The sequence below is a fragment of the Hypomesus nipponensis genome, chromosome 13 (genome assembly GCF_054491055.1).
Source record: "Hypomesus nipponensis isolate SF chromosome 13, ASM5449105v1, whole genome shotgun sequence".
Classification (NCBI taxonomy): Eukaryota; Metazoa; Chordata; class Actinopteri; order Osmeriformes; family Osmeridae; genus Hypomesus; species Hypomesus nipponensis.
Window position 1 is genome coordinate 19,130,183 of NC_140373.1, and position 14,417 is coordinate 19,144,599.

At 39.9% G+C, this 14,417-nt stretch overlaps 1 protein-coding gene across 1 annotated transcript in view; it reads right to left on the bottom strand.

The window, feature by feature from the left end:
- LOC146260551 (1-phosphatidylinositol 4,5-bisphosphate phosphodiesterase delta-3-A-like) overlaps window positions 1-14,417 on the bottom strand; it is a 58,709-nt gene that overhangs the window by 13,870 nt on the left and 30,422 nt on the right. The window contains exons 9-13 of the mRNA XM_084669373.1: window positions 12,986-13,132; window positions 12,648-12,795; window positions 9,445-9,561; window positions 4,746-4,924; window positions 3,934-4,069 (exon numbers count right to left, since the gene is read on the bottom strand). Coding sequence (XP_084525499.1) covers window positions 3,934-4,069; window positions 4,746-4,924; window positions 9,445-9,561; window positions 12,648-12,795; window positions 12,986-13,132 — 727 coding nt within the window. The remainder of the gene's footprint in view (window positions 1-3,933; window positions 4,070-4,745; window positions 4,925-9,444; window positions 9,562-12,647; window positions 12,796-12,985; window positions 13,133-14,417) is intronic.

Below are 14,417 nucleotides of genomic sequence, written 5' to 3' on the forward strand. Positions count from 1 at the left end.
AGATGGTCCCTGACATCACAGACTACATCAAGAACTGTGGCCGATGTATTGCTCGTAAGACTCTGCCTCACCAAGCAGCACCGCTGAACCAAATAACAAGTACAGGCCCACTCGACCTAGTCTGTTTAGACTTTTTGTCTATTGAGCCAGAAAGGTTTTTCGTGCACTACGGCCTACCAGCAAGAGTTAACTCTGATCAGGGGCGTGATTTTGAAAGCCATCTAATCAAAGAACTCCTGCATTTGCTTGGCATAAAGAAATCAAGGACAAATCCCTATCACCCTCAAGGTGACCCACAACCAGAGTGTTTCAACCGCACACTCTTGTCTATGCTGGGAACGCTTAACCCCACTGAAAAGCAGAAGTGGAGTCAATACATCAGTCTGCTTGTGCACGCTTACAACTGTACACGCAACGATGCAACCGGCTACTCACCATACCGCTTAATGTTTGGCCGTGAAGCTCGTTTGCCCGTTGACCTCTGCTTCGGAACGTCTCCAGATGGTCAAGATGACAAGATTTACCTGCAGTATGTCGACAATCTCAAAGCAGAGTTGCAGCAAGCTTACCAGTTGGCACAAGAGGTTGCAGACACAGTACATCAACAAAACAAAAGATACTACGACACAAGAGTAAGAAACCAAGCCCTACAACCAGGAGACCGCATCCTTATCAGAGCTACAGGTGTGCTGGGGAAGAACAAGTTGGGAGACAAGTGGTTGTCAAGTCCCTGTGTGGTGGTCAAAAAACTGTCCAACCTGCCAGTGTACAGAGTAAAGCCTGAAAAAGGTTGTGTCATTGTCAAGACTCTCCACAGAGACCGCCTTCTGCCCATAGGTCATCTGGTTCGGTTACCTGCAAGTCCCGATAAGCAAGACTCCTCAGAGACATGCAACTAGGTCTTCTCAAGACAAGATGAAGACGAAACAACAAGATAGTCTAGAAACAGACCCAGAAGAAGAAACTGGAGAAATGTCAGAGCCAGAGGATGATGATGTGTGGTATCTATCCGCTGCTCAAAGAGAGTCCATCTCTCAGGCCCTTGACCTTCTCGCAGATCATTTTGGTCAAAACCTGCCGCCTCAGTGTGAAGACCTGAGCCTACCTTCACAAGCTTGTCCTGCTGAGCCAGTACGTGCTCTCAGTCTATCAGAATTTGAAAGGGACCCAGATGTTTTGCTGCAACTGCCTGAAGACCCTGTGGTGGACACAGGTCTGGAAGAGGGTGAGCTCCCTTCTGCTAGTTAGTCTGAAAGTGGTGCAGAGCCCGTCTGTGAACGCCAGTCTCGACGAGAGATCAAGCCCGTCATCCGTCTAAGCTATGACATGCCTGGGCACTCCACTGACAAGCCAATTGTGATGGTCCACCATGGTTTGAGGATAACCATCTGCAGAGACTGACCTGCCTGCTGCCATAGCGTGCCTCATCTTGCCTGGACAGATAGGACTACATGGGTGGGACTAACACTACCATTTAAGCGTTATGGGTAAATGTAATCTTTTCTCAGACTTAGATTTAGTCCGATGAGGTCATCCAGTGTTTCCCCTATGTTGATTTTGTTGTGGCGGCCCGCCACGGCTAAATTTCTGCCGCCACGGTAACAGAAATAGGGCTGTACAAGATTTTAGGCCGTCTATCAGGAGTGACTGTTAGAGTGCATGTCGGAGAATAGCAAGGACACGCGCTTCACAGCGCAGTTGAGATTGCGTGTGTGCGTCCTTGAGAACTGTAAGTCATAACTTATGTTTTCAGTTCATTAAAGCCTGTTATTGTATTAGTCTACAGTTATTGCAAATTTAAGTCAACTGGTGATTTTCGTTGTTTGTATTCTTCCCCCGCTAGCATAATTGCATGCCTGTTGATTCGATAGCTATTGCTGCCCTTGCTCACGTTTGTGTTTTAGGTGCATTATTATGCTGAAGTAGTTTTAATTAATAGTTGGTATATTGTTATTATTTGCTACAGAATGTTTAGCCTTTCAAGATCAAATGAAGCCGACTGTGTACATGCTTTCGAGTACCTCGATAGGCTAGCCTACTGACCATTTACAATAAGTTGTTACGTCAATTATTAATTGGCCGCATATTTCTGCCATTTAGAACATACTTTAAGTAGCCTAACTGTATTGCTTTAAGGAAAATAGGACAAAAATATAGGCAATATTACATTTGTTATTAGACTATTACATTAACCTACTCCAAAATATAGGGTTAGAACTTTATTTCGGCCGAGGGGGAGGGGGGGGGGGGGGTCGGACAGACCTGCAAAAAAAATCCTAGGGGAAACACTGGGTCATCTGGACTTTTCAAAAGGGGGAGGATATAACCCCCTGGGTTATTTTATGTGTGCACAAATATTAATAACCCTTAACATTTACTGTAAAACATATGTTCACCTTTAGTGAGTCATATCCACATTCCTTACAGGTTTTACAATCCGTATTAGCGCCCTTATTGTGTTTTTTGTTAGGGCGGAAGTTACACCCTGGTTGACTGGCACTGTACATATGTTATGTTTTTTGTTATTTTCTGTCTCTTGGGACGCGACCGCTCACAAGAGAAGCTGGACGGTTAGCTCTCGTGGTGCGTCAACTGGAAGAACCAGCATAAGCTAGATAAACGTAGTTTCGATGCCTATTGTATAAGCTAGCTACACCTAGCTTCTATATTGGTGTTAGGCTAGCCTCTATTAGGAGCGGTTAACGGACTGACCCCCGTCGAAGTTACATGAACTGTTCGGCGGGTACCGTGTTCCTGCCATAGTCCCCCGGTAGTTGTTACTGTGGCTAGTGATTCGGTTTAACCTAGAGCAGAAGATTTCCTACAGATGGAGGACAACTCTGGACCCGTGTGCCCTAGCACCTACTAGGATCGAGCTGGATTGTTCCAGCCTGCTCAATTCACCCGGCGGGGTCAACGCTGGAAGTTTGGCAGAGCTTTTGTTCCACGGAGTGTGGTTTCGCGCCACTTTCTTTCTGCACCGGAGATATTCTTTCGGGGCACCATTACAACCTTCGGGGTGAGTCAGTACATGCTCTTGGGGCGTGTAGCAGTAGCCACTATCGTACAGCAGCTTGGGCTACACCGACTCTCCACATCAGGCCTGCACCGTCAGAGACCTTTATTATCACTCGGTACCGAGTAGGGACATTTATTGATTAATAGTATTGCCGGCTTTAGTATTGCATATTTGATGTGTTTGTTTATTGGGGCCCCTAACTGTTTATTACGTTGTAAATGATGTTCATGTGATAACCTACTGTTTGTATAACTAACACTTATGGATGGTTATTGTTCTTTTTGTGTTTGATACTAGAACAGTATTAATATATTTAATCATCTTGTAACTATTTACCTTGGGTAATAGTTTTATGACCCACCAAATCATTAAAGGGGTCATCCTTTTCAATTTAATCCAATTCAATGTTCCTATTTAGAGTAGAGCTTGCACCATTCTTTCATATGTATGTTCAATGGAAGTAGCCTGTCACGCACTCTACACTTATTGTAGACCTCGTACATTGTTACACATTATTTACACACTCATACTGGGGTTTATTAGCGTAGTCTACGTAGTAGAGTGTAAGTAAACAAACTTGGGCGCTGTTCATAATCAGTTAAGCGGAACAAGCGTTACATTGGCATAATTTGTAGATAACCTATACAATTTACTCCCATTGTAAATCAAGTAAAACTGTCAATTGTTAAGCATGCACATACTTTCTGTCTTTCTGTCACTCTGTGTCGCCGTATCACAGCTAAAAACATAGCGTACGCATAGGTTCTAAAGTGTGCAGAAGGAATGCAGATTCTCTCGCCACGTTCTTTCATAAATCTGAAATTCTGTGAAGAAACACCCATACACGTTTCTGCAACCATTTTCCAACCATCAACCATTGTGTATGTGCCTTCGTACATTTGGCCTGTGTTTACCGTTGTTATCAATGCGGTGGGTTTTCTCCTTGTTGTTGTCTATAGGAACACCATGTGTTTCCACCCACACCCAAGGGTCCACTATTGAGCTGGGCTTGTCCCACTCTGGCTTAGGAAGCTGCTGGGCCGAGATCACCTTGAAGGGAGTGGGACAGGGATTTGGGGTTACTGTTAAACAACTACGTTGTTTCATGTAATGCTCAAATAATCCCAATGATTATGTCTGGCGACCAACACAAGACTGCAATCAAACATTTTGATTGACAATTCTATCTGTATGTATATTCAAACTTCTGTTTCTATCAAGTTCAGATACAATCTTTATTTACATGTAATCAACGTTCAATATTTGCAGTCGTAGAGCTATCCCAGAGGGACTTTTGGATAAACCAAAAGAAAGAACATTTGATTTGAAGATCACTTTCTCTACCTACATTGTGTTTGTTGTTGTGGTACCTGATAAACTGGCCTTTGTTTGTAGACTGACCTGAATGTTGTATTTGAGATCCTGTTACAGCACTTGTGAACACAGATTGTTCACAAAATCGTTCAAATGTTTTAAAAATCATTCAAATGTTTTAACATGTTTTCATTTGAGATGTTGAGATGTTATTGTTGTACTGTGCTATAATCAGAGTTAAGTAATGTTTTAGTTGAGATGATGCTATTGTTGTACTGGCAAAAGTAGGACCATACTTTGACATTAGCCACTGATATCCTGTACATTTATGTACCTCTGCTTCTTTGCTGTGGAGAAAAACAACTGCTGAATGAATAAACTATAAGTGTGTGTGTGTATAATTTCCATTTACCTGTATGGTGAGATGGATGGGGTTGTGGCCAGGCCCACCCCCAGTATTGTATGGGTTGAAGTTACAGTCAGGCTGGCACATGAAGGACGGTTTGAGGACATAGCCACAAAGGCCGTTGGGTGTGAATCTCCCCTGGTTCAAGTCCATCTGTTCACCTGGAGTCTGGAAGTTTAATGCCACTGGAAGAATAAAGAGATACATACAGTATGTCTTTTTTGAGCTTCAAAATAAAGGTAAATACAAAAATATAATGAATATTAAACCCGATGGCCAACTTATGTATTTTAGTTTCTTTTACATTGAATTGGGGTATTTAATAGTCTAATAATGTGTGCAAAAATGTAAAGAATATTTGTCAGTAAATTGCTTAATGACCAGGTCCAGGTTCCTAATTCTTAGGTTAATTGGGGTTAGGTTATAACGGCACGCACACATAAAATAAGATTTTTTCAAAGTCGCCTTTCTGTTCTAAAAAGCTTTTGAAAATGTAATTGACGTCATACACATCGTACGACCAGAGCTACTGCTTTACGGCAAGCTCTGGTCACTAACTTTTTTCTCTCAGGGCATCGACAACACAGCTGACAGGTTAGGCTCTCCCTGTCAGTACACATGCTAGAAAGAGTTTTGGCTTGCTAATGTTGTTGCCAATGTTGCTAATGCTCTGACATTCTGATTCCGCTTCGGATGCCATCAAGCAAGAGCTCTGGTCGTATCAGTCCTTCACTAACCAATCAGCATTCATTAGCAGAATGCTAGCGTGTTAAAGGCAATAACGACTTACCCTGTAAGAAATCAAAAGGACATAAGTACTCGTTCATTCAACTTTTGATCTATAATCCATGTTAAACATGCAAAAACTACAATCAAATCGGAGATTTCTCAACGACAATCAGGCAAAAGAGACTAATTTAGCCGTTTAGCTCCATAGACTCCCATTCAACATGCACTCGCTCGCGATCACCCCCAGTGGAATTCTGGTGGAACTGCAACCAAATTCGGTACAATGGGGCTTAGGGAGTGGCAAGGCTCTCCTTAAACAGGCTCTGGTGGTACGCAAGTTTCTCATGGCAGTTGCATTGGGTGTCTTGCAGCTTTTGTTTACTGTCATGTAGACTAACTGCCCCGCGGCCATTTTAGAATAGGAGAACAGGCTATAAACGTGTATTTTTCTAATATGTGTGGCGGCCTGCGGAAACCCGTGGATGTCGCGGCCGCTCATTGTAGCCATAAAAGATTGAAAATCGTTTTCTGTCAAAATTGAGATTTTTGATGTTTTGTATTGTTAACACCCTAAACTTCATTGTAATGTACAAAAAGTATATGATTACTTGGACATGTGAGCTTGCAAGATTTTCAAGCCATGTCAAATCAAATGCTTAGTTTACCTGCTCTTTTGAGTGCTGCAGCAGCCCATAACAACTGATCAATGAAATAACTTGCTGAGAAGTTATTAACCCTATACTTAAACTGACATTTACATTCACAACGTCATTACGAACAAAATTATTTTCTCCCATATCATTTTTTGACACAGGTCAACTTTAAAATATAACTTCAGTTGTAATAAAGATATCTTAAGTGATTTAATGAGTGAGTGATTTAAACAGATTTGTATCCAGGAGAGTTTGTAGTTTCCAATATGTATAAAACCCAGAAAGTACATTTGCAATCATAGGGTGTCATTTATTGACATGGTTCTTCATATGAAAATAATGAACTATTATTAACAACTATATTTACTCAAAAGTATCTAAATGCAAATGTAGTAATGTACATACTTGACTTCAGTTATTAAAATTCATTATATACGGCACTAGGAGGCGCTGATAACAACACAACGATGTGCATTAGAGACGTAGGAGAGTCTACAACGGTGGCTCATGTGTACGCTTAAATTCAGTTTCTCTGAATAAAATAATGTGTTACTCATTCATTTCGTGTGTACAAGTCTGCTTTACAGTCACACCATTACACTATATGCAATATAATGTCTAAATTGATTACTTTGTATGGTGAGCTTGTAGTGAGACATCAAAAGTATGGTATGGAATCTGTTAGCACGAACAGTTTAACTTATTTTTTTTAACTCCTATTCTAAAATGGCCGCGGGGCAGTTAGTTGACATGACAGTAAACAAAAGCTGCAAGACACCCAATGCAACTGCCACGAGACACTTGCATACCACTATCAACAGAACAGTGACTGTCATGTACCAGTGGAGGCGCTGTCACGTACCACCAGCTACTGTCATGTACCAACGGAGGCACTGGCATGTACCACTAGCTACTGTTATGTGCCAGCGGAGGCACTAGCATGTACCACTAGCTACACTCACGTACCACTAGCTCCACTGGCACGTACCACTAGGTGCCAGTAGAGGCACTGTCACGTACCACTAGCTACTGTCATGTGCCAGTGGAGGCACTGACACGTACCACTCGCTCCACTGGCACGTACCACTAGCTACAGGACAGTACAGTTTTGTTTCTAACCGCTTCTCCACTTGTGTTTGAGAAAGAGAGCATGCGCGACAACTGAAAACGGTACTTTTTAATGCATGGTGTGATAATATGCTTATTTAGATTAAAACCTAGTGTAGCCCATTAGCTTACTTATCAGTCACACAGTAACTTAACAAATTTAACAAATATCCTTTCATTAGGTGAGTGAAAAAAACAAAGAGAAAGCAGGCAATTTTATAAGCGGGCAGAGCGGCCCACTGTGAATTCTCCTGATTCTCCCGATGGCCTGAAAACTATTATTAAACGGGTAATATTTTAGGGAGTGCTATCGGGGTGCTTTGGTCTTTCTTGGGGGTGCTGAAGCGCCTTCTAGCCCCTCCCTAGCGCTGCCCGTTTCGCCAATGCTGTGGGGCTTACCCGCCTTTGCAATAGGCCTACGTAATGCAACAAGATATGATGCCTCAATTAGGGTTAGCCTCTTTGCAGACCACACATTATGGCTTTTGAACATCGGATGGCCCTATCCAAGAAAATCCCAACTTTAGATATACCTAGTCATGTTTTCTGCGCTTTCTGCTGGGTTCAGATATTTTCTATTGGCAAAGTTGCTGTCACTGCTAGCTAAAGATGTTTAGTGTCAAGTATACTTCACATGCTGTCCGGACTGAGGGAGAGATTAAATGACATTAAAATATGTATATTCCATACATCTACCAAATTATTATTTTCCAGAAAGTTTTTTTTTTTCAATAATTAAAAAATATATATATTTGCCTCTTCCTGCTCTTTTCACCTTTCCATTGTTAAATTTGTTATCAAACTCTAATACTAAAACAATAACATTTACAGTACTATTCATTATATTTCCATTTACTTCAATAAATCATTGTGTATATTTTTTACTTGCGTCATTTGTTCCCTCATATTATGATCTGCTCTACAAGTAGAACAAATTAATTTCTGGAGAATACTGATCATTTCATATTAAACCTCAATCTCCGTAAACCAATATCAAGGTGGTGCCCCGATGACTTAATACTTGATTATAGATCAAGTATATCTATTCTTAAACGACAACACCCTGCTACAGTCCCCTGAAGCTGCTGTTATGTGATTTGCATCATGGTGCGGCCAGTTTGCCCTAGGCTACTTTTAGCGCAAATAGGGGGTCAATGGTCCCCTAATGATCGTGAGATGAAGCTTCCTGCACACAACCAAGGCAAGGTTGGAAACTGAAGTGGCCTTGGTCAATCTGTCCCTCAAGTTCCCTTCAACGTATAGTCTACTCAAGTCAAGGCACCATCAGCATTCCAAGCATTCCCATGCTTACAAAGCTTTTTAATCACCTCAAGAATAGACCTACATTTCCTTTAGCTTTCTAAGATGTTGTAGACATGTACTCATTTATTGTAACTCATTGACTCATTTATACCTCTTGGTATTTCAGAAATTAATTTATTTGTTATGTGTATCCGATTTAAAAACATATGCTACAATTATTGTTGCCGCTGATATCATAACAAACAAATTGTGCTTACCTGTCTATATGGCTATGTAGTGAACTTCATAGAATTTAATACAATTGTTCAAACAATAATTTTGCATAGACTATACATATTTAGGTGTAAATATAAATCTTATTTACGATATAACCATCTTAATATATATTTGCGATATCTGTTGATAAAAAAGCGAATCACAGCTTTGAAAGACAGGAAAGAAATGGCTGAAAGCACAGCCGGCAACAATAAAAACTAACAGGAGGAAAATAGCTTTGAACTAGCTGTTCCTGGTGTAATTTTCAAAATAATACTGGGTGATGAAACACATATCTAGGGTAAGTCAAGAAAGCAGGATCTTGGAATTTGATCGAGTGTAAAGATATAATAATTTTTATTTTCACTGCGGTGAAATGACCGGCGCTCGGCGCTGGTTATGATTAATACAAATCAATCACACCATCTGAAGGCCTGAAAAGGTCTAGAATCTTTAAAGGGGGATTTTCTCTACTAGAACATTACAGGTTTATTAACATTCAGATACGCAAATCTTCAACTATTTTCTGATTTCAATGTTTGACACATCATTTGAAATCTTACAATCGGCACTTTCACAATCTGTAAAAAAACGGACAAAAGATCCTTGGCCGACAATGGCTCCTTTTCACCAGAGCGTGTCACATATTGTACACTAACAATTCTGGTCATTCCAGATCAAGGTGACTGTGTACCTACCAATCTGGCAACCTCCATTCCACATTTCTTGTGGGTCATAGTTGGAAGACTGGAGGCGCTGGCCTGAGGGGTAGATCCGGCTCAGCTGATGACTGTTGTGACGTACAAAATACTTCCCTGTAGGAATGAGAGCAATAGAGAAGTTAAGGGATGTTGAGACACACAACACATAATACTTATGCATAACCTCACATACATTTGTGAATGTATGTGAGGCATCTGAACGCCATTTCATCAAGGTCTTCCAGACACCAGGAATAAAAGCCTGCAGCCTTGGTTATGTGTGTTAATGTAATGTACACAAAAACATCTGGATTTTGAAATTATGAATATTTTAAACGTTATGTCAAGGGTTTCATGCAGCTGTGTTGAGAAATTTAAAAGAAACTTGGTTTAATAATACTATTGCACAGTGCCAGTGATGCAGTCTGTGATTGTCAGTGAAATAAACAAATACAGATTCCTTGAACTATAAATAGTGCATAGTGCCTGTGATAAAACTGGTGGCATACACACACAGATTCCTTGAATTATAGATAGGGCACAGTGCCCGCGATGATGTTGGTGACAAACACAGATTTCTGTAATTGTAGATAGAGAGAGCAGTGCCTGTGATACAGCTGGTGATGACAGTTCTTCTTAGTGGTTTTGGTACCTTTATTTCTCAGATCACAAATGAAATGATCTGTAATCTCTGAAGTACAACTACGAACAGGTAATTCTAGTCAAATTGCCAATGCTGTGGTAGCCAACATTCATGCAAATGATTACACAGCCTTCATTGGTCTTCTGTTTCCCACGTTATAAATTGTTTACGTTGACCAATGTTCTAAATTGGTTGTATGTTAAATTGTCTTATCACCACAAACATTTAGTTCATAACAGAAGTCATTACATGCACAATGGTTGAGCCAGTTATCATAATTGTAGGCCTAATTCACCATACAGCGCTTGTACCTTTGCACATTTGTACATCTGTAAACACATTAATTTAGGTAACAAAACTCACTGATCTATACTGAAAGTATACCGTTTTATATTGTTGTCCTGTTAGCTAGCCAGCCCCTATGAAAGCAGCTGATTTTCGGTTGTAAAAGCCCAAATAAATGTTCTATGGCAGGAAGGTGCATACAGTAAACATATAGGAGTTTTAAATATAAAATGTGGAAAATATAAAATGTAGAAAATGACTAAATCATAAATTCTAAATAACAAAGCAGATTTTCCCTATTATCATTGCAAATGCCTTTGTTAATTGCATTTCTTCATTTGCGTAACACTAATTAGGCAGTTTTGTAAACACATTCATTTATGTAACAAAATTGACTGATCTATACTGAAAGTATATCCATATTTTTTATATTGTCTTTATATTGACTTTGAAAGCGGCTAAATATCAGTTGTAAAAGTGAATTTGCTCCTAAAAAAACAAACAGAATTTCCTTATTTTCCCTAATATTCATTCTGTTTCATTATTTGAAGTCGAAATGCCAAACAACATCAATCACAGCACTAACTCCGTTGGATTATAAAGAGGACACTCACAGAATATGAACTTTGCAGAGTGCCCAGTTCTTGAGCTGATAGTGGGAAACTAAACCCATTCTAATAAGTACACACACATAGATTCCTGGCATTATCAGATAAATGTACTCAGATTAATTCAAGTAAATATCACAGTGAATTGAGTGACTATAAGATATTATATTAGATACATATAACATTGCATTCAACTAACAAAAAAACCCTAGTGAAATATTTTTACTGAATGGAGTTAAATAAAGAACCACCCTTTAGACAATGCCCGTGGTATTTGTCTCTTGCCTTTTGTAAGAGGTTTGTGTGGATTGTTGAGCAGGATTGGGAATAGAGGCTGTACGGTGCTCATATAAGGACTATCTAGTATGCTGGAAAGATCTTCATTTTACCTCAACTTTCACTGACTCAACAAACAGCTAGTAAATTAAACTAACACACTTTTTTCAAATATACAACCAGAGATGGGCAGTATTTCAATTACTTGTATTTGAAATACACATTTCAAGACTTTTGTTCGATTTAACACAACCCTCCCCTCTTCAGCTCCGGTTGAGAGACTGTTCTCGTTTGCAGGAATAATATTCAATCCACACAGGAGGCGGATAACCCCAGAAATATTGGAAAAGTTAGTTGTTCTTAAAGGCAACTAAACTGGCTACTCAGTGGTTGGGTCTCAACTCACTTGTTAAGTTACCTGTTCACTGAGTGAGTGAGTGTGTGACTGTGAGTGAGTGCCTACTCATCCTCTGATACCTCAGTGTGTGTGTGTGTGTGTATGTGTGTGAGGGAGAGTCTATGTGACTCGTCAAGTGGAGGGTCCTCTCTCCAGGTACAGTAGTGGACTTTATCAAGGACTTATGCAACACTGCTATTGTGTTAGCATCCCTGTGGAGGGGCAGGTAGTGTGGAGTACACACACACACACACACTCCCCTATGCCTATGGGAAAACACACATGGATTTGTCAAAGTGTCACAAAAGCTTGAGAGAATTTTGAATTTTCAACAGCTCTTTATTATAAGCTTTAAAAAAACAACACAAGAACATTATCAGATCATTTTGAGACAATATTGAATGAATAAATATATCACTGTTTGTACGTTTATGGGCTGTAAAGTACCATAAATAAAACAATATATATACACAAACTATGTGTATGTATTGATTATGTAACATAATCAATCAAGTTGTTGTCTTTTTATAGCTTGGCTTAGTTACACTGACATTCTGTGACTGTTCTTTCTTTTTGTGGGGTTCACCCGAACTTTGTGTACATTATATAGGCCAAACCTGAATGCTCTGCTGTACCAAATTGTTAGAAAACGGAAAATCCAGAAAAAGTATTTCCTATATTTTAAAATCAAAATACATGTATTGTATTGTGTTACATTTTCTGGCACCAGTAGTTTGTATTTTATTTTAATATATTTATTTGAGAGGTATTTTGTATCAAAATACATTTTGATGTATTTTTGGCCATCCCTGTATACAACCCATCTGACATAACATTACCTCCTGACATGTATTTGCTGAGTGAGACAAGGTGATTTGATAAAATTGGAAAACAGTGAACTTTTTTGAGTAGGTGTTGCTTAACATGCAAAAACACTATTCCTCCACAGAAGACAGACATTCTCACACACAGACAGACAGACAGACAATACCTGAGTCTTTGATATGTTTGAGGGCCTCACTCTCTGAGAAGGAGGACATCTCATTTGGTAGTTTCTTGACCTCAAATCCTTTAAAGGAAACACTGCGAGTATATACCACCAGCTCTGACAGTTCTGCACTCAGCTTTGAGACACGTGGCTAGGGAGGAATGTACACACAAAAAGCAGATCTTCATCGAACAGTATGGACATTAATAGACATATAGATGTGGGACTTTTGTTGCATGGACAAACAGTCCCACACCGAGGAGAAAACTGTGAAACACACTTCCCAATACAAAAAACAAAAAACATCCAGTCTACAGGTAGTTTCCTAGTAGCTTTCTCACCTTCTTCTCCTCTGCGCTCCTCTTGTGTTTCCTGTCTGCCCGGGAGCTCTCTTCTTCTGACGAACTGACATCTGAGGAACTGGAGGAACTCTGCAGCTCTGTCACACTTTTCTTCTTCCCTTTCACTAAAATCTTTCCCTTAAGAGCCTAAACACAATGTGATAAAACAGTACATGGGAAATATGAAATATATGGGTGCTCATTCCCCAAGCAAGTTTATTAAGTAGCAATTCAATCACTATAGTCTTAAATAGTGTGACGGTTCACTAGTTGGTCATACTGGAGCCGACACCTAAAATGCCATTCGGGTGCAGGGCAGCAAAAATTAGACGCGGAGACGGTAAATTGCCGGTAACGCTTCGGTTGTATTTCGTTTTCAGGGAAGCCAGAACCTAGAAGGCACACTGCCGTACTAGGAGATCAAAAGGTTAAATAAACACTGTTTACATCAAAGCAAATTCATAACACAAAACCAAGAAACCACAACACCGTTTGCACGAGTATTCTGGCTCCACTCTGTACTCTGCTGTTCTCCGTCACATTTCTCCCGTGTTCATCTAATCGGGTCCTTTTAAAGAAAACACAATCAAGTTCATGCATTTCACCTGGGGGGTATTCCAGGTAGCGGGTTTAACAAACTCTGAGATTAACCCTGAACTCTGAGTTGAGTTACTCTAACATGGGAAACACCGAAAATTCGGTTCCAGAAAAGCTGATATGAATTTGTTGACTCAACTCGGAGTACGGCAACTCTGAGTTTAGCGCGTGCATGAATACTAGGCCAACCAAAAGCCAACATCTATGGACCTCCGATACTAGGATTCACCATGACAACCGACGACAAAAAAACGTTGTCATACTTTACCACACTTTAGATGTAAGTTTTATTTTGTGTTCATGGTCAATCTGAGCACATATTCTGGAAAAAAAGTAACACGGCTGTAGCAGCGTAGCCTATAGCTACAATTGGCGTGGGAGACAATTGCTGCAGAGTCAATGCATTTACTATTTGAATGCAATAGCCAGTCCATACATTGAACATTTAACCCCACTGTCCTTTAATATTACAGGAGAAAAAGTGGTGGACTTAATAAAATAGCATGTTCAATGTTATATTACATATAAAAACATACTACGAACAGGTAATGCATATTTTGCTTATAGGCTACGCTTGTGACTGTAGCCTCGAAGTCACCATGGTTTTAATTATATTCGACATGATACAAAGTTTAAATATCAACTAGGGCCTATTTCAACTTGAAGTAGCAGTTTCCCTCAACAGAATGCTTTTTATCAAAGGATGATGATGATGATTAAGATGACAAAGAGACATTAATGACTGCTGCCGCAGAAATGGATGCAGAGAATTATGTATGGTAGCTAGCCTACTGTTAGTTCTCTCTCCAAGTACTTTTATTTACAGGCTTTTTTT